Genomic DNA, 21,897 nt, shown 5'->3' with positions numbered 1-21,897 from the left:
ATAAGGTGCTATTTTGCGCTCGGAAAAGTGACAGCTCGAGCATAAAAGCATCGTTGCTCTCGGTGAAGACCTCCAGAGGGCTTAAGTTGCACAGGACATCAATTTCCGAGCCGCAATTCTCATTCTACGACACAAGAGCTCTACACTGTAAAGGATCCCGGAAGACGACTCGGTCTTCGGCAACAGTCTTCTTCTTCTCCAAAAACACCCGACAATATAAAGCACGCTGTCGCGACCGGAGCAATTTCGTCGGTATATCCAAGCGTTGTTGTTGCTCCGAGAGCTATCGAGCTGCTAGGTACGCGCGCACTGAGATCGACTGGGCTACTCCTCTCCTGAAAGAGAAGACCTCGCCGACACAGTCTCGACAGCCTAGGCACTGCCCACGATCTCTTCATACCGGCTGGTCAAGCCGCACAGCCAGCAACATGCCTTCACAACGACTGGCGCAAACCGCCCTCCTCACAGCTCGACACCTCACATCACGAAACGCACCGTCATGTAACCCTCTCGTGCGAGCATTTTCGACATCCCTGACCCAACGAGAAATCAACAAAGTGGTCGGGTCCGCTTCCGAAGCCATCGCCGATATGCAGTCCGACAGCACTGTCCTCTGCGGCGGCTTCGGTCTTTGCGGCGTGCCAGACACCCTGATCAACGAGGTCAGCAAGAACACACACATCACTGGCCTCACCGCCGTCTCAAACAACGCCGGTGTCCCCGGCAATGGACTCGGCAAGCTGCTAGACACGAAACAGATCAAGCGCATGGTAGCTTCGTACGTGGGCGAGAACAAGGTCCTGGAACAGGCCTACCTGACCGGCGAAGTCGAGCTCGAGCTCACGCCCCAAGGCACCCTCGCTGAGCGCTGTGCGGCTGGTGGCAAGGGTATCCCAGCATTCTACACGCCCGCAGCCTTCGGCACTGTAGTGCAAACCGGCGAGATTCCCCTGAAGCACAAGCCTGACGGCAGCATCGCCGCATACGGCAAGCCTCGGGACGTAAAGGTCTTCAATGGGAAGTCATATGTCATGGAGGAGGCCATCCAGGGCGACTACGCCTTCGTCAAGGCATACAAGGCCGACAAGTTGGGCAACGTGCAGTTCCGCCTGACCGCACAGAACTTCAACGGTGCCATGGCGCGCAACGCGAAAGTTACGATCGTGGAGGCCGAGCATATCGTCGAGCCAGGCGAGATCGCGCCGGAAGCAGTCCACGTGCCGGGCATCTATGTCAAGAAGGTCATTCAGTCGACTGCTGAGAAGGGGATCGAGAAGTACACCAATCGGCCTGCGGAGGGCGCCGATGTCGACAAAGCCGCTCTTGGCAAGGGCGACACAGCCTCGAAGCGCGAACGCATCGTACGGCGCGCGGCCAAGGAGTTCAAAAACGGCATGTACGCCAACCTTGGCATTGGTATGCCCATGCTGGCGCCTTCCTTCCTCGATGGCTCTGTGTCTGTGACCCTACAGTCCGAGAACGGCATCTTGGGTCTCGGTCCCTACCCACTGAAGGGCGAGGAGGATGCAGACCTCATCAACGCGGGTAAGGAAACCGTCACACTACTCCCCGGTGCGGCGACGTTCGGGTCGGAAGAATCCTTCGGCATGATCCGTGCCGGAAGAATTGATCTCACTATGCTGGGTGCGATGCAAGTGAGTGCCAAGGGCGATTTGGCGAACTGGATGTTGCCAGGAAAAGTGAAGGGCTTTGGTGGCGCGATGGATCTAGTGAGCAACCCGGAGAAGACCAAGGTGGTGGCGCTGCTGGAGCATACAGATAAGAAAGGCGGTGCGAAGATCTTGAAGCAGTGCGATTTCCCGTTGACGGGGAAGCAGTGTGTGAGTCGGATTATTACCGAGCTGGTGAGTTGATTGTCCCTTTCCTGTGCTTGACTTCAGACTGACGATATTCTCAAAAGTGCGTGTTTGACGTTGACTTTACCGATGGTCTGACATTGATCGAGCTTGCTGATGGTGTGACTGTTGACGAGATTAAGAGCAAGACAGAGGCGCCCTTCAAGGTCGCTGAGAACATTAAGCCGATGCTGTGAGGTGGTCGAGCTCCTGTGAAAAGGAAAGAGATGGATATGAAGCTAGCAAGTGGTGACGTGCTCCGAATCGTGGTCGTCATTGAATACCAGAGATTTAGCATTTCGTGTGCATAGCTGAGGCGCAACATTTGGGTAGTTGAGCTGGACCCAAAAGTGTCCATATTGAACTATACGCCAAATGCTTGCCATGTGTATCTGCGCTTGTCTTTCCCAGTACGCATGCGGACTCGTGACGGTCAAGTCGTTGGGTAGCGATGCGACGCCCTTGTAGATGGTGCTAGGCTTGATGTAAGCTCGCCCCATCAAGCAGCAGCAGATGCCAACTTGTCATGGCAATCGATCAATCCGGGGTCTGCCACTGAACGGTGAAGAAAGAAAAAGCAGAGAAAGTCGAGGGCAACACACCTACTTATACTACTTCAACAGAGTCAATGAGTCGGCCAAAAGCATTCACTGTTTGCTACATGATTCAGATTCAGACTGCTGCCTAGCGTATATTCACTTTGGCGAAGTTGTCTTGTTCGTGGCTCATTATGATATCTCAGACCGAAGTGAGGTAATCCCCAGGCCTTTTCACACCCACGACCCAACCGCCTTTCTAGCCCCTACGGCATCCAACCGCTCATGCAGAAACCTCCTCTTCCGCTCCCCCTCCCCATACTCCCCCGCCACCTGCCCACTCCCCCGAATCTTATACTTGTAAATCGTCAAGCCTTCTAACCCCACCGGCCCACGACTATGTATCTTGTTCGTCGAAATCCCCACCTCCGTCCCAAATCCATACCGCATCCCATCAGCGAACCGTGTGCTCGCGTTCCAGTACACGCCAGCGGAGTCGACTGCTGACATGAATTTCTCGGCGGCGGTGGAGGAGGTGGTGATGATGGAGTCGGTGTGTTTGGAGGAGTGGGCGTTGATGTGCGCTATCGCCAGGTCGAGGGCAGTGTCCTCACTGGCGTGGCTTGTGGCGGTGGTGTGGCCGTTTGTGGTGGGTGTGGGAGTTGATGGGACGGTTTTGACGGCGAGAGTGAAGTCGAGAAACTCGGTATTGTAGTCCTCTTCGGTTGCGTCTTGGATTGAGCCTCCGCTGTTGCTTGTAAGATTGGCAATGGCGGCTTTCGATGGCGCGTCGCATTTCAGCGTTACGCCTTTGTCGAGGAGTGCTTGTGCTACAGATGGGAAGACGCTCTTGAGCGCTTTTTCGTGTACAAGGAGTGTCTCAGTGCTGTTGCAAGCTGCTGCGTAATCGCATTTCGAGTCAACCACGACCTTGACAGCGATGTCCTTGTCCGCGTCATCATGGATGTAGATGCTGCAGAGTCCGTCGGCATGGCCCAGCACTGGGATCTTGGTATGTGACTTGACGTATCTAACGAGCTCGTTGCCACCACGAGGAATGACGAGGTCGATATACCTGTCCTGGTCGAGCAGCTGGTCGATCACGTCGCGAGTCTTGACCAGCTGAATGGCTGCATTGGGGACTTGTGTTGAGTCGAGAGCTTTCGATATGATGCTTGAGATAGTCTGAAATGACTCTGTAGATTCCTTGCCGCCTTTCAAGATGGCGGCGTTGCCGGATTTGATTGCAAGGGCGGCGATGTTGGCGATGACTTCTGGTCGGGCTTCGAATATGATGAGCAGTACGCCGATCGGGCAGGATACTCTTGTCATTTCTAGACCTTCGTCCAGTTTTGTGCGTAGATCTATCTTGCCGATTGGATCTGGCAACTTCCGTACATCTAGAATGCCCTGTAGCATATCTTCGAACTTGCCTGGGCGTCCAAGATCTAGCCGCTTGATCAGACTAGAACTGAGTTTGCCGTCCTGAGATGCTTGCTTTGCGAGGGCCATGTCTCGCGCATTGGCGTCCAGAATGGCTTGTTTGTCGGCCTTGAGAGCATCGTATACTGTGGTAAGGGCATCATTCCGTGCGTCTACAGAGAGGACGGCGAGATTGCGGGCTGAGTATGCCGCCGCTTTCGCGGCTGCTTCTGGTGTCGATTCAGTGAGTGACATGACAGAAAGGAATATTTGAACACAGGATGGGAGAAGCCAAAATGGTTGCGAATAATCAGATCGTCACATATTGGTAGTTCGCATCTAATTCCTACTGCTAAAAGTCTGGCGTTCAGTGGTGACAAATGAGCGAGGCAACAAGGCGAAGGGCGGATTTTCGAGTCACACGAGGCAAAATTTCTACACGAAATGCCAAGACTTCTCTATCGGTGCGGGATCCTGCTGGGGTGTGAGTACACGCAGATCACGGGGTATAGGTACTGCTCGGCTCTCGCCAACAACTGCACACTGGCGAGATCGAACTCTCGACACCTGAAGTCAGACTTCAAGGCGGAGAAGGGACAACAAATGCTCATGGCTCTGGAAAGAGACCTGGCGCTGGTCCACAAGGGACCAACTTGCAGATGTGTTTGAATCGTGCTTTTTCATTGCTAGACAGCCAGGTCGTTCAGACCATTTCGACGACCATCTGTATGGTATCTTGCAGCTTGCGCGTGCCTGGTCGGGGGGTGTAGCGATGCCAAAGCATCTGCAATGCCGACGAGAGACCGCAATATCCGCTCGCTCGAGCATAGAAGTGAAGACTTCAGCTCGCGTTGTGTGTGATTTTGCACCCCACTTTGATGCTCTTCGCTTCCGCTCTTTACACCTTGAAACCCTTGGATCGTCTGCGACCACGACCACGCTCGAACTTGCGACCCTTGCTCTCGATGTATGGCTTCTTGCCCTTGTGGGGACCCATGCCGAAGTGCTTGACAGCCTCCCGGGCGTTCTTGGGGCCACGGAGGAGGACGACGTTGCTACCAGTGGGGTGCTGGAGGGCGAGTTGATCGAAGGTCAAGCACTCACCGCCTGCAGCCTCGATGCGAGCGCGAGCAGACGCAGTGAAGCGGAGGGCAGCGACAGACAGCTTGGGGACTGTCAGAAGACGGTTGTCATCGGTGACAGTGCCGACAATAGCGACAGTCTGACCCTTGTAGGCCTTTTGAGCAGTCTCGGTGCCGGTCTTTGCGACAATTCTGGAAATCGAAACGGGAGGTCGGTTGATTCTTGACATGAACAGTCGGCGAAGGACTACTTTGTTGAAGTTGGCATCTGTGCGACCTGCTCATCTATTAGTCGCAAGTCAAGTCCATTCTGCAGGATACATACGGGCAAGGAATCGGTACAGCTTCACCAAGAGCTTGAGGTAGACATTGTCGCTCTTGGGAGCCTTGCGATGGCTGTCCTTGACGTGATGGCGGTCGAGATCGATACCCATTTTGACCTGGGTTTGTGCGTAGGTCTTTGAAGGAGAGGTGATGGACCGTGTCGACAGTCGTAAAACTGCGGATCGAGATTGAGGTTGTGCAGGAATTCAGGTGGGCGCCAAGCCGCCAAGTTTTCGATCAAGCTAAGCCGAAGTTAGACTTCGAAACGGGGCTCGCGCTTTTACATACGATCACGTGGAAGGCTGCAATATCGAAATGTTCCCTCAATCAAGCAGATCATCGTCGTCAGGTTTCGGTAATATCCATTGCAAAAGACATTACGACAAAGCATCAAGGCGGGCAGGGCCAAGCACACTTCTTCCCTTTCAGGCCTGGGATACGCAAAGGCAGGGTCTGTTTGCTGACCAGTTCGAGGGAAGGCGGTGGACTTGACCGTCGTTGTACTTCCACACTCTAGCAGGATGCCTCTGATCATAAATCCCCCAGCGTACTCGGAGGAAGAGATCGTCAACAAGGCAGGTGCAGAACGTTATGATGACGATGGAGACGAAGATATGTCCGAAGGCTCACCAGCAACGCCAAGGGCTGTGATGCCGAATTTCGTGATTCCGGGCGACACCATCACCAGCGACTCTCAATTCATGCCTGGACATGGCACATTCAAGCCATCCACAGCGTCGTCGAAAATAATAGCTTCTGTTGCGGGAAACTTGATAGTTACAAACAGACTGCTCTCTGTGTCGCCTTCACGAGCACGCTACACTCCCGAAATCGGTGATTTGGTTGTTGGCCGAATAATAGAAGTTGGTCAATCCAGATGGAAGGTCGACATAGCCGCGCCTCTCTACGCCAACTTGCCTTTGAGCAGCATCAATCTTCCAGGAGGCGTCCTCAGACGACGAACAACAGCGGACGAGTTGCAAATGCGCGAATACTTCCAGGAAGGAGATTTGTTGGTTGCGGAAGTACAAAGCATCGGTAATGCCGACGGCGTGGCTACTTTGCACACCAGAAGCTTGAAGTATGGCAAGCTACGGAACGGCATCTTTTTGTCTGTCAATGGGACTGGAGGCGGAGGTGGGATTATCAGAAGCAGGAGACAGGTCTTCACTCTCAGCGGCAGTGTGGCAGGATCTATGCCATCACAAGTGGACGTCATACTGGGCGTGAACGGCTACATCTGGATCAGCAAACATGTCGAGCAAGAGGACGATAGCAAGGCTGGCGGCATCAGCATCTCCAATCTCGACGATGCTGTTGGCAAAGAGATCTACTCCAGTCAAAACGACGAGATCAACGTGGACACACGAAACGCGTTCGCCCGAGTCTCACAATGCGTAAAGATCATGACCGAAGGTGGAATCAGGGTCGATGAAGAGGCTGTCATAAAAGCGTACGAGATTGTGGTTGACTGGGTGGACAGCGGCGGCGAAGGGACCATCCCAGCTGATCTCAGGAAGCGGATCCTCGCTGAAGTCGCTGAGCTTTGATTGACGCACAAGCACACTTGGTATACTCGTCAAGATATCGGCCGCCAACTGGTCCTATCAGACAGTCGCATGCGGCTCTGAACGACCTAAGGGTCCCGCCATTCCTGGCAGACTCGAGAACCAACCTTCGAGCGATAGGACTCCGAGCCTAATAGCCAGCACTCAGCGCGACTTCTGCTCTTCAAGACTTCCGTAAAGGTACGTCCAATCATCATACCCAAGGTTTCGCCAAAACGACATGTCATTCACGATACTTTCGGTATTGGAGCCCACCCGGCGGTAGTGCGGACTTGTCGTGAGATGTCCCTTCGAAATTGCCTCCTCGATCAGTGATTTGTAATGCTCGCTGTGGCGATGCTGATCCAGAGTCTGCTCATCTGGGTATCTGGATCATCAGCGCGAGTTTACACGGTGACTGATCTGATTTACCTTTGGTACACACAGAACTCGGGACACCCGTCTGCGTGCCGGACGGCTTTGTAGGGTTTGAAGATTTCGATCCTTGGCTCTTTGTCGCGGACTTTCTTGACCAATCTCAGCAACATGTTCTCGACCTCATCCTCTTTGCCTTTGGTGGGCGTAAAAGTTGCTAGAATCACAGTCATGGTGTTCGACCTCGATTGTTGTCGACATCATACAGAAACTCTCTGGCTTACCCACCCGTTTTATACACGTCTACTTCGCCCCTCATCCACGGTGGAGGTCCCTCGCAGTCGCCGCTTGCGTAGGCAACCATCGTATACTCTCAGCTGTGGTTAGTGGTGACTTTGCGCAAGACGCGAAGTGGGAAGAATTGTGAGATTGCAGACAGCATCAATAAGAACGATGACCTTCCCTCCTTCAGATATGTATTCACGACTTCAATGTGCCAAGAATCACATGAGTCCAAGGGAACGGTTTCCGAAATAGGACTCCAAGAAGCGAATCAGGCTCGGCAGGCAGGCACGCGATCTGGACCGCTCTCCACTCTTCTCTAGCTCTCCGCCTCGCCAGTGCTTCTTGGTGCGCTTACGTTCAACATGCCACAGATTCCGCCCTGGCAGTAGTCAGCAATCCGAGTCGTCGAAGTCGAAATCATTTACTGGAGCGCCCGCGCCAGTCGCACGCGTTTGATTGCCGTAAACAGTCTAAGCCGACCATCAGATGCGATAGGCAAATGAGGAACGTCAAGCTCCTGAATCGAGCAGAGCCTCATGAGCTCAGCGATCGTATACAATTAGTGATTACATGAGCCACAGAAGTTGTCTTCGAGACTGTGCTTCATTGCTGTGTTGGTCTTCCAGAGTCGGAATTAAATGCTCGAGCAAGGCAACCTTTGATCAACACGAGGCAAACAAGCCGAGGCATTACGGCGCAGGCGGTGCACCACGAGCGTTGAATACTGAGTTTCCCCAATCACCCCATCGTCATACGACCAAGTGCACAAAGCAAAGATGCTGTCCGCTACACGTTCCCCTGGAGGGCATCCTAGAAACCTGGAACACACGCCATGCTGTTGAAGAGGCAAGCGCTCTCCGGAGCGTATGGCGGCTTCCAATGCTGCTTCTGCTCGACCTATACCACGAGCACTTCCCCCACAGTCTTGCCGATTCCCCGAGCAAGACCCAGTAAGAGACGGAACACCGGCACTGGCACACAAGAACGCCGGTATGCCACAGTCAGGGACTCCTCTCGCAAGTCCTACGACTTCCGGGACAACATGAACTGGCCATGCTACGACCGTCCCTCCCAATCCACCAGCCAGCAGTCTCCCACCACGCCCTCACCCTACGACATCCTCGAACTCGAGAAAGGCGCCGCATACTCCAAACACAAGTTTTACGAACTCGTCAAGATCTACCATCCCGACCGGCACAACTCCACCCCTGCCGACCAGCCTATCCACACACTCACCCGCGTCGAACGCCTTGACCGGTACCGCCTCGTAGTCCAAGCCCACGAAATTCTCTCGGACCCAGCCAAGCGACACGCATTCGACATGACTGGCGCAGGATGGGGCAGCAAGACTGTGACAACGACCTACGCCAGAGGTTATGACTACGCCGCCAACGAGTCTCCCTATGCCAATGCCACCTGGGAAGACTGGGAACGCTGGTACAAACAAACAGGCCACCCTGCGTACGGCCACGGCCCCGGCCCTTCCGAAGGGGTCTATTTCAACCACAATGCCTTCGCCTCGCTTGTAATCGTCGTCGCAGTCATCTCCGGCGTTCTCCAGGCCACGCACGTAAGCTCCTCAGCAGACGGCGTAGAGGAACGTGCTCGAGCATTCACTGCGCAGACACACAAATTCATGAATGATCGGAAGGTCGAGAATGCAACATACTTTGATTCCGAGGGATCACATGGAACGCCGGAGCCAGTGGTGCCGTTGTTGGGAGCTGCAGCGGATGAAAGAGTACGGCATTTCTTGGCGAGGCGGGACCCGAACCGATATGGGCTCAAGGAGGAAGAAGAGGAGCATTATCGGTTGCATTTTCAAGGCAAGAACTTCGCACCACCGGGTATGGCAAAGGCGGAGAAGCCTGAGCGGCGGCTTAGAGGCGAGGACGATAGGGCATGAGTGGACTTGAGCAGCCTCAGGTTCTTATGAGCATAGCGCTTTATCAGTACGTACATCGCACAGAAACACCTTTTTTGAAGATGTACGTATATGCGATTTCGTTGCTGCTTTCCTTGGACCCATTGCGCATTGACAGGCGGCAGGATCACCTGAACGATCATTAACGCCGAAGGCTTGTCAGCCTTCTGCCCGATCATCCGTGCACAATGGCCCGGCCGTCCCAACCGCTTCCGCTGCCATGGAGTGCTCCTGGTGTACTCATATCTGCTTCAGCTGTACCAGGTTTCCCGACGCCTCTCCCGAACGCCCGTTGAATCACAGCCTTTAAATTCGGCCCTAGCACGGGAATGAGATTGAGCTCGACACTGTCAAACAAAGTCCCACTGTCAGCAACGCAAGATATAGCCTCGTCAGTGAGCGTCACTCCAAACCTCCCTTCCTCGAACACCGACGCTGTCTTCCAAGCAGACCTTCTCCATCCTCTCCTGGCCGTCCACCGAGTCCTTAACCAAGACCCACACGCTCTCCCCGCGCCGTAATGTCTTCCTCTTCACATGGCCCACCTCGGTCCCGGCGATAGTCAGCTTGGACCACTCCAGATCTGTCGTCGCTGCATTGTGACACTTGCGCTGGTTGCGCTGACGAATAATGAGCGCTCGAAGGAAGAGTAAGAGCAGCGTGACTGTGAAGCTGGTGCCAAAGACGATCCACTGGAAGTGCGAATCAGGAACAACAAGTTTTCGGAAGGAGTGGAGGGTGGAGGGACCGTTGTGATTAGTCAGATTGTCGTTTGTCTCTGCGTGGACGTCTTGTGAGCCAGGTCGATAGAAGTATTGCAGTGTGCTGTGGAAGCAGTCCGCGAAGCCAGCGGAGTATGACGTCTGCTGACGTTGCGTCTGAATTTCTTCTTTCAGCTGGCTGGCGATGTCGTGGGCCACAGGTACGTCCGCAGTGCCTTCCTTGGCTGAAGCAGCACCTGCATCGTTGGGCGCAGTGGTGGCATCGCCCGAGTCATTGTCCGTGACGGGCAGATACTCGTCCGCCAGGAGACCACTATCGTCGATGGTGGCAGCAGTTGCAATGACCTCACCGGCGATGAGTCGTTCGAGATCAGGCACCGAAGTAGGCGACGAGATGGGTGCATTCGGATCGCCCTTGGCGACTGTTGGCCGAGGCGGTATGAAGCGGGAGAGGAAATCGACGTTTGCATCCTCAATCTTGCCGGCATGACCAGGCTCACTCCCCGAAACCAGTGCCTCAGTTTGCAGTTCGTCAACGTCAATCAGCTGACGGACGTCTGCCGGTACGGGTTCGACTTCGATTGAGAGGATTTGGGATTTGGTCCAAGCAGCGTTGACGACATCCTCGACAGCTTTGGTATCCGTCTTCGAGATCGGGTGCAACAACGATGCCAGGGACGCGGGAAGATGAAGGTTGGCAGGCGTCCAGTCTATCATAGCCGAAGCGACCGGTACGGACAAGAGGATTGCCTTGCGCATTTTCGAATCAGTTTGCTGTTTTTGTGGTGTTTCAGAGTCGATATCGTACTCGCTTCGTCAAGGAATGCGTGCTTTCTCGTACTGGTAGGTTGTTTGCAGCGGTAGGGATATGTTTGGGAGTGAGACAAACGTGCCAGGAAGGAACAACAGAGGTAGTAACACGCAGAAGGAAGGAAGGGATGGTCATGGCTGGAAGGCACGTCCGTGCTTGTCGGTGTGGTGAGGAATGTGGATTGCAGGATTGTTAACGGCAGGAATGCAATGTAGAAGGGTTCAAGAAGCACAAGGCTGAAGGTTCAAGGGGAGATATCTGGTGAACTCAAAATTTAGGGGTGCGCGTGCTGGCAGAAGAGTTGTATAGGTATAGCGGCTGCGGAGAATGATGATGTCCATACTCGATCGAACAGGATGATCAGTGACCAATTGCTGCTTTCCCGATCAATGCCTCGGTCGAGAACTGATACCAATAGATGCTTGGCATCATGAACAAATTTCTGCTCATACATACTGTGGGCAAGCTCTAGTGAGTTCTGTCGCCTGCCTAAACCTTTATCGTCCAGGATGGATGTATTCCAAGCTTGCTGTGAGGAGAAGTTCATCTCCACCTGCGAACGGATTGTACAGGTACGCCATCAGGCACCTCAGTCGAGTCACCATAGCTGTCATCATCATTTCGTTCCCGTCGTCGACCTTCTCTGGCTGTAAGCCGTCTTGTGACTTGGTCCTCCAGACGATTGGACAGTCGTCTAGTCAAACTTCTGCTGCGACTTCGACTTCGAGATACTGGGGTGTCGTTTGCCTGTGGCTGCCGGGCACTGCGTCCAGACGTCCGTGTACTTTGGCGATTAAGGCTGGTCTCCCTCGACATAACCTCCTTGAGTCCATCATCCCAGTCATCAATCCTGTTGCTGAGCTGCCTGGGAATACCAGGTCGGCTTTGTCGGCTTTCCTTCTTCTCCAGCTTTCCAAAGTCGCGCTCGGCCTTGAGCTTAGCGACCTCTCGGCGAGTAGCGCCACCGTTTTGTACCTTCTCGCTGTAGATGCCACTCCTCTTGTCTCCAGGATAGATGCCCTTTCGCACCTTGCGTTTTCGATTGAAGTAAGTGAGGGAAATGTAGAGGCCGTGAATGTGGCTGGGGAACACCACGAGGAGGAACAAAACACAATTTATGAGGACGTCGGTGTTGAGTCCAGTGATCAACATGACTGCTAGTGGTGGGAAGAGTACATTGGCGACGGTGATGACCATTCGCTTGCCCATCGGTATGCGAGCCATGCTTGTCGGTCGCCGGCACAATGGTAGGGTGATGCGTAGGAAGTTGTCTTAAGTCAACCCCAACCTTCGGAGACGTCCAACAGCACTGGTCAAGGAAGTTCCTCTGAGGTCAAAAAATGTTCCTCATGAGTAATCTGGGTCTGCTAGAGATAAGTACCTTCTAGTAGGGCCTCACCCTGTGCTCACCGACATGGACCCGAAGCGCAGAAACATTCTAGCACCGCCGATGCTGTCACCGCAGCTCTATTATCAAGCCAGGTCAAGATCCACTTCCGCTGGCTTGGTACCATTGATAACGCACCGAGAAAGAAGAGTCCCTGCGTTACGGCCCGCGCAATTGCTCGAAACCTTGGAAACGGTGCATTTGCGGGTCAGGAAAAGTGCAGATCGCGCGTGGAGAAGTGCACTGCGTCAGCGGCTTTTCATTAGCTGTGGCTAAAGAGCTCCCAAAACGTGTGGCTTAGGCGTGAATCGAAGCTTCACGATCTGCAAATCCTGGTCGCAAGGGTTGTGGCGCAGCAGATAAGCCAGTTCTGGATTCACGATTCTCTTGCGACTTTCATCCGCTAGCTTCTCGCAATGGTAAGCTGTGGTGATCGCGGAACCTGCCATACAGTGACAGGGCGAAGGCTACCCGACTCGGAGTGAGGAAACGCGCAAGTGATGGCAGCATGCGGCATGACAGCGAAGGAGTAGAGTAGGGTGAAATTACTATGCTCAGGGTGTTCGAAGGTGAACGACATCCGACACTCCAGCGGATCCCGCATTGTACGAACGGCCTTTGCCAAGGTAAGGCAGCAAGGAGCATGTCAGAGTTCCAGCCTATCTGCACCAGAAAGGAAGTGGACGCCTTGGTTCCAAGGTCGGGTACTTCCCACAGGATACCGTAGTAATGTGGGTTGACACATACGCTGCTGATGAGTGCTCATCACGGCGAGCCACACGAAAGCGACCCTGGGAGGGAGTACCCTCTACTGAACGAAGAACTTCTCGTACCACTGCTGTGTCGAATTCATGATAACGCATGCTGAAACGCAGAAAATGAACATCCACCACAATGAGCCAGTAGTGTCGTGAACTCAGGCGTGCTCGGAAGGTATGTGCGGATCTTGTCCTCCGTCATGACATTACCTAGACTGCTCTCGGTCCAGCCATCAATTAGGCTGTCATCGATCGCTGTAGGACGACAAGGCGACACATCGACCTCGTACAGGAACATGCGACCACAAATCCTGGAAGTGGAGGGCGCATGCCACAGGTACATCCACAGGAAGAAGCACAGGCGAGGGTCGGTCGAATATCTATCATTCCCTTCTCCGCCGACGTGGAACACGTCCCATGATCGTACATGCTCCAGGCAACATGGGCTGAGGTCCCGCGGGGTGAACTGATGTTCATGCAAGTGCCCATCAGGCTTGGTGCTGAGGCACTTCGCAGGTATTTCAAAGTCGCCTGCTCCGGCTGTCCGAAGTCCTGTCCCGCGACGTGGCACGCTCGTTGCTGGTTGACTTATTCCGAAGTGATCTGCAAACCACGAGTGACTTTTCGACAAATTCTTCCCTGCTAAATTGCAAGCTGCGCCAACAATACTGAGTGACTATGCTACTCTTTCATTGTGATATTGAGTGGCATGTAACGGATGAGTCCTTGGCCTGCCTCACAGCTGACAATTTTGCGTCGATCATCGATCTGGTTTGCTGGTTCGTCGTGAGTCCTTCTCAAGGGTCCCAGGCTACCAGCATTGACGAAGTAGCGTTGGGCAGTAGCTTATCTTGCGTTGTCGCACAGCAGGCATTTCGTAGGCGCAAAGCTAGCCGTGTAACCTACATGGAAAACACTCGACAACCCGGGCCACCCGCTTGCTCTGACACTGACGACGGAGTATTTGCACGAAACGTGGAACTTTCGACGTACGTTCCTGACTGCTCATGCCTTAAGGCGTGACCAAGGTTGACCGCATGTGCGATCGACATCACGAGTTCTGTGGGGACTGGCGGCGAAGTACTAGTTATCGCAGTTCTGGGCAAGAATGGATCAGTTGACCTGGGTGGTTTGATTTGCTTCGCGGCTGTATCCCTGTGTGGTACTTTCCTTCTAGTCGCTGATACAGAGATTGCTGCCGACTCTTCTTACAGGTAATGACTGTGCTTTCTCAACGGCATGATGGTCGCCACATTCACGCTGCACGTGCAGCGTGCTAGAACAGATAGCCAACCTAGGACTGATGGCAAGCTCGAAGCAACGCCTTAGCCATTCTATCGAGTAGCGACCGTGACTGCAGACATGCTGACTCCCGTTGTGCAAGACCAGGCTGTCTGGTCTCCCAATTGGATGCTGGTACGATGTACCTGGATATAGTGAGAAAGACCGCTAGAGAAACCACAGCGATGTGTGCAAGAGCAACGCCAAAACGCCTCGCTATATTTCGTAAGTGCACGACCAGGTCACATATTCTTGAAATGCTCTTTCGCGTACTGCTCGCAAGCCTTCATTTTGTTAGAAAATGTCTCAAAGTAGCTGAATGGCACAAACCTTGGCAGGCTTCCCGAGCTTCTGGCCGATAGCTTTCCACTTGTTTGCTTCGTACTCGCGTATAGCGTCTCGCAGAGCAACTGACTGGAAGTTCTTAGTGCCTGTTAAGCAGGAAGGCTGATGCACATACCTCATCTTCGGCGAACTCCGCGTAATGCATGTCCTGCACATCGAGGTTGAGTGAGATCTTCCAGCAAAGTACCGTGAATTGTTACCTTGTACCAATGTTTCTTTACGCTTCCTTCCGTCCTCGAAGGGAATGCCTGCACAGTGGTCAGCCGTGACCTCACGTGGTGAACGTTGTCGTAGTTGACCTTGGCGATATCGCTCCAGCTGTTGCCTAGATCACGCATCTGCTTAAGTCTTTGCTCTTCTGCCGCCGTCCATGGCGTGTTGGTCCTGCCAGTGCGCTTTTTGCCGCTGTCTTCACTGAGTAACGACGATATGGAGAGGCTGGAAGTAGGCTCGGGTCTGGATGGAGTCATGCCTGGCGGAAGCGTGTTGAACTTGGGACTGTTCGATGCGCGACGCTTGCGAGAGTTCTGAGGCGGTGTTCTTGGTGGCGGAACAAGTGAGACCTGCGTTCTTGGTGGTGGAGGTTGCGCAGATGGTGGAGGCGCCGTATCGAACACTGCTCTAGGCTGCGGAGGCACGTCTGCAGGACCGTCGCTCGACGAGGCATTGGTCGCTGTGGACTTCTGCCTCTTGTGAGGTGGAGGTGTGCTGAGTAGGTACCAGGTCAGTCGTTGAGCCTCTTCGGTCTCCAAGATGAGTCTCTGAATGATCGCCAAGCACTATGCACTTGACAGCGAGGGAGTACTCACGACATGGTGGAGGTTGTTGATGCTATGTGTAGATACTGCCAGGAACTGTAGCGTCGGCCATTTGGCGAAGTCGAGTTATCGCAGCCGAGATGTCATGCAGAACGGAGTGCGCAATGATGGCCTGCGGAGTGCAGTCCAAGTTCAAAGGTCGTACGACGGCGGGAACGGGACTGCGTGTGCTGAAATAACAACCTGAGGCTACTGGCACTTTCACTTGTCGAGCGGCACAGATTCAAGGTCAGAGTGAGACCGCAAATGGTTAAGCTGTAGAGAAGTTGAACCAATCGGTATCGAATTTGGTCATATTCGTGGCCAGTGCTCAAGATAGCAGTCGAAAGAGGATCCGCATCGGCAGTGTCAGGACGGGCTGAGAGAATTGTCAGGTTGAATTGAAGGGGCGGTGGCCTCTGGCCGAGTGACGATGAAGAGGCGAAGTAATTGAGCTATGGCTTGCCGTCCACCGAGTCCAGAACCGTAAACGATGACGAGCATAGGTACTCGTATCTATGTTCAAAAGCTATGAGCAGTCGAGGTCGCTCTGGACTAGGCCAGATATGTGTACATTCTGGGTTGCGGGGTAGTAGCGATGGTAGGGTCATGATAGCTGTTGTTAGGCGAGGGGTGTCCCTCCTAAAGCAGGGTGGACGAACAGTTCGTAAATGCTGTGCGAAAGAATTGAAGCATCATGCAGAGTGAAAAGAGGGGCTTGCGCGGAGGTGATTGACATGCTCGGCCAGACACAGGAGCGCTGGCTAACACCACGAGGTACCATATACCTGGACAGGCTGTTCCGTGGTAGCTGACGCGGGAGACAAAGACAGGTCTGCAACTGAGTTTGGAGCACACTTGAATGCGTGGTAGGTGAGAAAAGAGCCGCCATCTTTTGTCAAAAGAGTGTTGACCTACCGGAAAGAGCGATGCTCGAGAGGGCGCGCGGGGGAGGAGCACGGAAGGACAAAAGAGGTGACGACGTGTTGCGTTCGGGCAACAGGGTTGTGTCCATCGAGTGGCGCCCCGTCCCATCGAATCTGAGCCAATCATCATGAACGCCGGACGCTTGACGAGGCTGAGGATTTCTTCATCGGTGATGCACAAGTACTTAGTGACGGCACTGTTCACGACTTACTTCAGTCTAGGCTCAACAACCAGCATGAGAGGGTATTGCCGCGCCCTCTTTCGTGGTCGTACTCACGAGCTAGTTCGAGCTTTCATTCATCACTGCTGTGATAACCACAATTGTGCTACAACTCGGCCTTCTTTTTGTAAGGTAAGGCGCGATCATTATTAGAAGCTTCTTGAGCGAAGCAGCTACCTAGCTTCATCGCCTACGACACCTCTGATTCAGTGCTGACTTCCCACGTCTCTGGCTGAGCGTCGCTCGACTCTTTGCGCATCCGGTTGACTGGAGCTTGAAGTCCTAGGTGTCCGCTTAAGGAACTGCAACCACCATGCTCCTGCACGTTCTGTCCGTTCATGGACCAGAAGCATTTCGCGTGATGAGGCGATATCGAATCGATGATCTTCGGTGATCCGTTTGTGTTGGTGCCACTGAGCACGAGATGCTGCCACCGACGAGCTTGCTAAAGTCTCGAAAGACAGTTCATGGTCTATACCTTTTAACAGTCCCGACTCTGGCTCTCTTTGCATGTCTGTCGTCCAATAAGGATCCGATTGTTTACGTTGTCACCGTCAGACATCGTCTCAACGGCTCAAGCAGATGGCCTGAGTAGTTCTGCCAGGTCTCACACTTTTCTGACCATCAGGAAATCACCATTTCCTAGGCCTCATGGTCAGCACACTACCACTTAGAGACGCTTCAACATGCAGAACTCACATTCGCAGACAGTGGCCTTCTCGACCGCAACCGACCGCCTATCCTGTTGAGCCTCACTCTCACACATCCCCTGCCAAGGAATGTCCGGTCCTCAATCACCTCAACAATCTCGTCCTCGTCAGCCGGATCTCGCATGAGCTCACGCAGGATCTTGGCGTATTGAATGGTCTGCTCGCGCCCCTTGACGAACCGCTCACGATCACACTCCTCTCCCAGAAACGAGTCCCGCCACGTCTCAGCCCTTGCGCGGATCTCCAGTGTTTGCAGGTTGACGAACTCCTCCTTCCTCAGCTGCAAATCCTCCACATACAAATGCTTCATCATATCACAATCGACCTGCCAGATCAGATGCTTGACGTTTGCGCTGAAAGGGTGGTTCTCTGTGGCAAATGCAGTTGGCAATTTCCCGGCGAAAAGATGTGACATGGTGTGAAACGTGGTTTGGGAGTATAGTATTGGGATGGCTTCCTCGTAGATGGCTTTGCACACTCGCAAGAGCTGACCGCTTCGAGGACAAGAGTACTGCTGACCTGCTTCTGGCGTGGGCAACAATAGAAGGGCGTCCGAGTCCAGCCGACTTGTGCTCAGCACACCCTTATTCGACTTTCCAAAGGCTTGCGCGTAGATCTCGCTGCGGATCTCGTAAGGTAACGAGAGAAAATTCGTGGTCGTCATGTTTTCACAGTGGCTGCTGTTTCACTGCTCGAGACCGCCAAAAACAATGCTGGGTATCGCGTTCGCGTTGAATTGGGTACGAGTACAATCCGAGAAGGCGTGACTGCACGAAGATTCGAGGGCAAGTAAGAAGCGACAGCAACATAAGGCCGGCATCCTAACATTATCTATATCAACCTGCATCTAGCATCAGGCTTATCAAACTTCGCCTTGCCATACCGTTCCTGAAACGCCGCAGTGCTATTTCCGAACTTGAACGGTGAGAGGAAGAAATGGATACGAAAATGTCAGCCCAAATGAAGCCATCTCCCAAACCAAGCCACACCCTGGTAGCCCTATGGGAAACCTGCCGTATCAGCTATCCACATTACCCGTTTCCGATACCTCCCATTACTTCTGGACACTTTGTACAACAGGTAAAAAGTTTCTGGCACGACGAGCACGCACTCCTCCAAATGCAGCTGGTCGTACTCAGCCGCGAACTCCAGTCTAGACTTGCCAGAAGTTTACAAGATAGAGCTGCACAAGATTGAATCATTAAACCACGCCTCTGCGTGCGTAATTTCGAACGAATGCCGGCGGTAGGCACCGCTCGTTCCCTCCGACAAAGGCCGCAAGGCTATTCCCTGTGGAGCGGTGTGTCATTATCCAAAAAATCTCATCCGCGAACCAAGGTCGAATTTCGCGGCAAACATTGCTGCCGTAATCACCAAGTCCAGAGGGCAACTACCGCAACAGCAATGCTGACAAGACGAGGCAAACCACACGCGGGCCTTACGAAGTCACGGTGCCATGCAAGGCTCGCATACAGCATAGAAAATGTTACCTTACCAGGTAAGATATCTGGGTCCAAGATCCGAGATGAGCATAAGGCCCGCCGGCATCATTATTCCCAGCTTGCAGTGATCCCTAGTCTGAGCCCAATCGCGAAGCAATTACCGTACTATATTACTGACAAGCACGCCTTACACGGTGCGGCCGTGCTCATCACAACTTCGAAAAGTTTCTGGCGCACGTGGGAGGTGCCAGTAGGTGCTTTCCTTGGAACTCAAAAATCTGTTGGAATTCTCTCAGCACCACCCATCCATATATCCTTGACGTCCCGAGAGCATTCCAGGTGGGGCCAACGTGGGAATTCCGAGAGTTCGGATCCATGGCCGATCATCTCATCTACGCTCCACGTTGCTACAATAGTGGAACGCTCAACGGTCGGCATTCTATCGGCGGCATAGAATGAACCGTGAGATGGCGAAACTTCGGACTCGAGCGACGGGAATGCATTCTGTAGAATTCCGCTGCTTTGTACCATCGACAATACCGTGTGTTGAAACTGACCACTAATAAGTCCGTCCAAAAGAACGCAGCCGCAGGACCACCTGGCAGATACGCGAAGGCCCTTCCAGCCAGATGCAGCCAGATGCAGCCCAAGCTATCACAGGCGCACAGCCTCAGCCTCGCAAATCCTGCATAACGTGCTTGCCATAACACCTTGCTGTTGGCTTGAAAAAGTGCGGCTGAAGCCTACATGCAGCCCACATCACGGTGAGGACAACCCTCGACCTTGGAGTCCGGAAAGCCAAAACATCGAATACGTTAAAGCCTGAGCCTCATCTCTCAGCAAAAGGGGGTATCTCATTATTATGTACTCGTTGCTGTGCTATTTACATTCGACTGGCAAGCCAAACCTATCTTTCTCTCCTGTCCTCGCCATCCTGCGTGATGAATACTTGCTCTTCCTTATTCGAAAGCTCACGTTGCAGCTCCGCCACCGCATCCGGCGGCTGCATCTCGTGTCCAATCTCGTGCTCGTTATCGCGCGAATCTGGAGCCAAGTTCACGATTGGCGAGGCCCTCGTGTTGTCCGTATTGTCGCTGGCTGCTGCCAAAGGCGCAGCTTCATCGATGGGGATGTGCTTGCCAATTGTCTCTGTGTTCAAGACTTCAGCTGGCTTGGTCGCTGGTCCAGATGGCCTGTTTGCTGGCTCGTGCATCGAAAGACGGTGATTCGCTGTCGCTACAGGAATGGGCGGCACCTCCTGAAGAATGCCTGTGGTCGACCACGTTGCAGTATTTGCAACGGGACTCACGGCCTGAGCGCCGGTGTGGGAGGCGAGTACTGATGACGGCTCATTGAACTGCCCAATTCTGGGAAGGATGATTGCGTAGACGGCGACAACTATGCTCAACAGCAAGATCACGATATTCTTGCGATCTTGCAGCAACAACTCGATCGCGCTGGAGGCTCGCGGACTTCTTGCGCTGGAGTCATGTGCCTGCGGCTGCGCTCGTTGCTGATACGGCTCATCTGGTCTGGTCCGTTCCCTTGGTAATTCGTGTGCGGATCCTCTTGGTTCATGCTGCGCTGCTGTCGTCGATGCAGCTTCCTCCTCCATCTGTGCTTCCTCCTCCGCAGCCTGCAAAGCTTCCAGCCTGGTGTTGACCTCCCGGCGAACATCCTCCGGCATGAAGACATCGACCTGTACGTCAACCTTCTCCATATCTCGCCACGCTGCTGTCCATGCCGCGCCCCTCATCAGACCATTAGCAGCGAAGACTTTGATCTCCCATTTCCGCTCCCGTTTGCCGATCTGCTTGCCGCAGTCAGGACACTTATCGTCAGCGTCGCTCTCAGACTGACTCCCGTCCTCGAAGCCACTGTCCGCGCCTTTGTCGTCGAAATGGCTGCCTTGTATTCGAGGCGACTCGAGCTCGAGAGCCTCCAGCAACCGCTCCTCTAGAAGCTCGTAGTCGTCCTGCGGGTGGGGAAGAAGGATCCCTCGCAGCTTTACTTCAGCACTGCTGAGCTTGTCGTGCAGCTGGATCCATCGCTGCCGGTACCCGTCTGGTAGAAGAGCTGCAAACAACTCCTTAGGACAAGTCGGGCTTACCCAGTTGTTCGCTGGCGGCAGCAGCGTGCAATGAAGCAGCACAAGCGGAAACTCCTTGCGCAACCCACTGCCTTTCTTAGGCGATGAGCCGACACTTCTCGTCCCCCTCTTCGACGGCGACGAGTGACTGCTCCCGTGACTGCGCACAGACATCCTCGACCCGCTTCTTACATGATGCGACACCACGCTCTCCGTTTCGTCGCCTGTGTCATCGTTAAGCTGCATCTCCATCACACTGCTCGGGTTCCTGAAGGCCGTCGAGAGGCCTTTGTGCCGTCGCGGCGAGACGGCCTTCCCGAAGCTGTCATGCCGTTCATGATGGCTCAAGCGCGACGGCGTCCTCTGCTGGTCGTGGTGCAGGACCGAGGCTGGGAAAGAGGATATGGATGAATGGCCGGACAGTCGGCGGTCTGCTGAGCTTAAGGCATGGTGGTGTGTGATGCTCTCACTTGGTCTGATAACGCGCTCGCTCGTGTCGTGGAGTTCATCGGAGGTGGTTTCGTCGTCGTATGGGTTCGATAGAGGAGGTGCGGGCGGGCTTGAGAATGTTGATGGGTGACGCAGCGAAAGTGGAGAAGAGTGCTGGAATGCAAAGTCACTGGAATCGGTCATGGGCAGAGCTTCATCCACCGTTGACGCCATGAGCGACTTGCTGCAGCCGTCTGAGAAGTCGCAATTTATCGCCGTCGCTGTTGCTGAAAGTTGGACTGCGACGACGAACGCAGCAGGACTAGAGCGGCGTCGTCGAAGAACTGCCTTGTTTTCTGCTTTTGACCGTCGTCAGGGGCAACAGGCCCTTTTCGCGACCTGCTTGGCACTGACAACTATATACCTTGGACCAGTCTCTCACTGCTCATAAGGAGGCGGTCGCGAGAGTGTTGCCAGCAAAACAAATAGTGGTTCATCATTATGGCAGGTTCCTATATATCGCAAAGGTGGCAGGGGACAGGGGCTGGGCTAGGCACTTCGAAGATATAGATGCGTCCATGCTATTACAAAGTACCCTGAAGGTCACACAGTCGCACAGCATTAACGG

At 53.8% G+C, this 21,897-nt stretch overlaps 10 protein-coding genes across 10 annotated transcripts; 3 read left to right on the top strand and 7 right to left on the bottom strand.

The window, feature by feature from the left end:
* Nucleotides 1–428: 428 nt before the first annotated feature.
* On the top strand, nt 429–2,053 carry AB675_3823 (Succinyl-CoA:3-ketoacid coenzyme A transferase 1, mitochondrial; the record flags this gene model as incomplete). The annotated part of the gene is made up of 2 exons (XM_018143908.1): nt 429–1,865; nt 1,922–2,053. 2 exons carry the CDS (start codon nt 429–431, stop codon nt 2,051–2,053), a joined length of 1,569 nt encoding a protein of 522 aa, XP_017994909.1.
* Nucleotides 2,054–2,626: 573 nt separating this feature from the next.
* Nucleotides 2,627–4,069, bottom strand: AB675_3822 (putative gamma-glutamyl phosphate; the record flags this gene model as incomplete). Its single annotated transcript, XM_018143907.1, has 1 exon — nt 2,627–4,069. The coding sequence occupies one exon, from the start codon at nt 4,067–4,069 to the stop codon at nt 2,627–2,629; it is 1,443 nt and encodes a 480-aa protein (XP_017994902.1).
* Nucleotides 4,070–4,712: 643 nt separating this feature from the next.
* On the bottom strand, nt 4,713–5,330 carry AB675_3821 (60S ribosomal protein L18-B; the record flags this gene model as incomplete). The annotated part of the gene is made up of 2 exons (XM_018143906.1): nt 4,713–5,173; nt 5,222–5,330. 2 exons carry the CDS (start codon nt 5,328–5,330, stop codon nt 4,713–4,715), a joined length of 570 nt encoding a protein of 189 aa, XP_017994922.1.
* Nucleotides 5,331–5,741: 411 nt separating this feature from the next.
* AB675_3820 (Exosome complex component rrp4) lies at nt 5,742–6,770 on the top strand (the record flags this gene model as incomplete). Its single annotated transcript, XM_018143905.1, has 1 exon — nt 5,742–6,770. One exon carries the CDS (start codon nt 5,742–5,744, stop codon nt 6,768–6,770), a length of 1,029 nt encoding a protein of 342 aa, XP_017994916.1.
* A 162-nt stretch (nt 6,771–6,932) lies between these two features.
* AB675_3819 (uncharacterized protein) lies at nt 6,933–7,375 on the bottom strand (the record flags this gene model as incomplete). The annotated part of the gene is made up of 2 exons (XM_018143903.1): nt 6,933–7,155; nt 7,200–7,375. The coding sequence occupies 2 exons, from the start codon at nt 7,373–7,375 to the stop codon at nt 6,933–6,935; spliced, it is 399 nt and encodes a 132-aa protein (XP_017994874.1).
* An 884-nt stretch (nt 7,376–8,259) lies between these two features.
* Nucleotides 8,260–9,333, top strand: AB675_3818 (uncharacterized protein; the record flags this gene model as incomplete). Its single annotated transcript, XM_018143902.1, has 1 exon — nt 8,260–9,333. One exon carries the CDS (start codon nt 8,260–8,262, stop codon nt 9,331–9,333), a length of 1,074 nt encoding a protein of 357 aa, XP_017994910.1.
* Nucleotides 9,334–9,743: 410 nt separating this feature from the next.
* AB675_3817 (uncharacterized protein) lies at nt 9,744–10,832 on the bottom strand (the record flags this gene model as incomplete). Its single annotated transcript, XM_018143901.1, has 1 exon — nt 9,744–10,832. The coding sequence occupies one exon, from the start codon at nt 10,830–10,832 to the stop codon at nt 9,744–9,746; it is 1,089 nt and encodes a 362-aa protein (XP_017994881.1).
* Nucleotides 10,833–11,381: 549 nt separating this feature from the next.
* AB675_3816 (uncharacterized protein) lies at nt 11,382–12,108 on the bottom strand (the record flags this gene model as incomplete). The annotated part of the gene is made up of 2 exons (XM_018143900.1): nt 11,382–11,578; nt 11,670–12,108. The coding sequence occupies 2 exons, from the start codon at nt 12,106–12,108 to the stop codon at nt 11,382–11,384; spliced, it is 636 nt and encodes a 211-aa protein (XP_017994918.1).
* A 2,444-nt stretch (nt 12,109–14,552) lies between these two features.
* AB675_3815 (uncharacterized protein) lies at nt 14,553–17,973 on the bottom strand (the record flags this gene model as incomplete). Its single annotated transcript, XM_018143899.1, has 6 exons — nt 14,553–14,594; nt 14,641–14,724; nt 14,771–14,803; nt 14,856–14,903; nt 14,931–15,434; nt 17,299–17,973. 6 exons carry the CDS (start codon nt 17,971–17,973, stop codon nt 14,553–14,555), a joined length of 1,386 nt encoding a protein of 461 aa, XP_017994895.1.
* Nucleotides 17,974–19,658: 1,685 nt separating this feature from the next.
* Nucleotides 19,659–21,503, bottom strand: AB675_3814 (uncharacterized protein; the record flags this gene model as incomplete). The annotated part of the gene is made up of 1 exon (XM_018143898.1): nt 19,659–21,503. One exon carries the CDS (start codon nt 21,501–21,503, stop codon nt 19,659–19,661), a length of 1,845 nt encoding a protein of 614 aa, XP_017994873.1.
* Between the last annotated feature and the right edge of the window lie 394 nt (nt 21,504–21,897).

Source organism: Cyphellophora attinorum, assembly GCF_001299255.1.
Source record: "Cyphellophora attinorum strain CBS 131958 chromosome Unknown Contig47, whole genome shotgun sequence".
NCBI classification, from domain to species: Eukaryota; Fungi; Ascomycota; class Eurotiomycetes; order Chaetothyriales; family Cyphellophoraceae; genus Cyphellophora; species Cyphellophora attinorum.
Note: the sequence above shows the minus strand (reverse complement) of the source record. Positions and strands in the feature narration are given on the sequence as shown.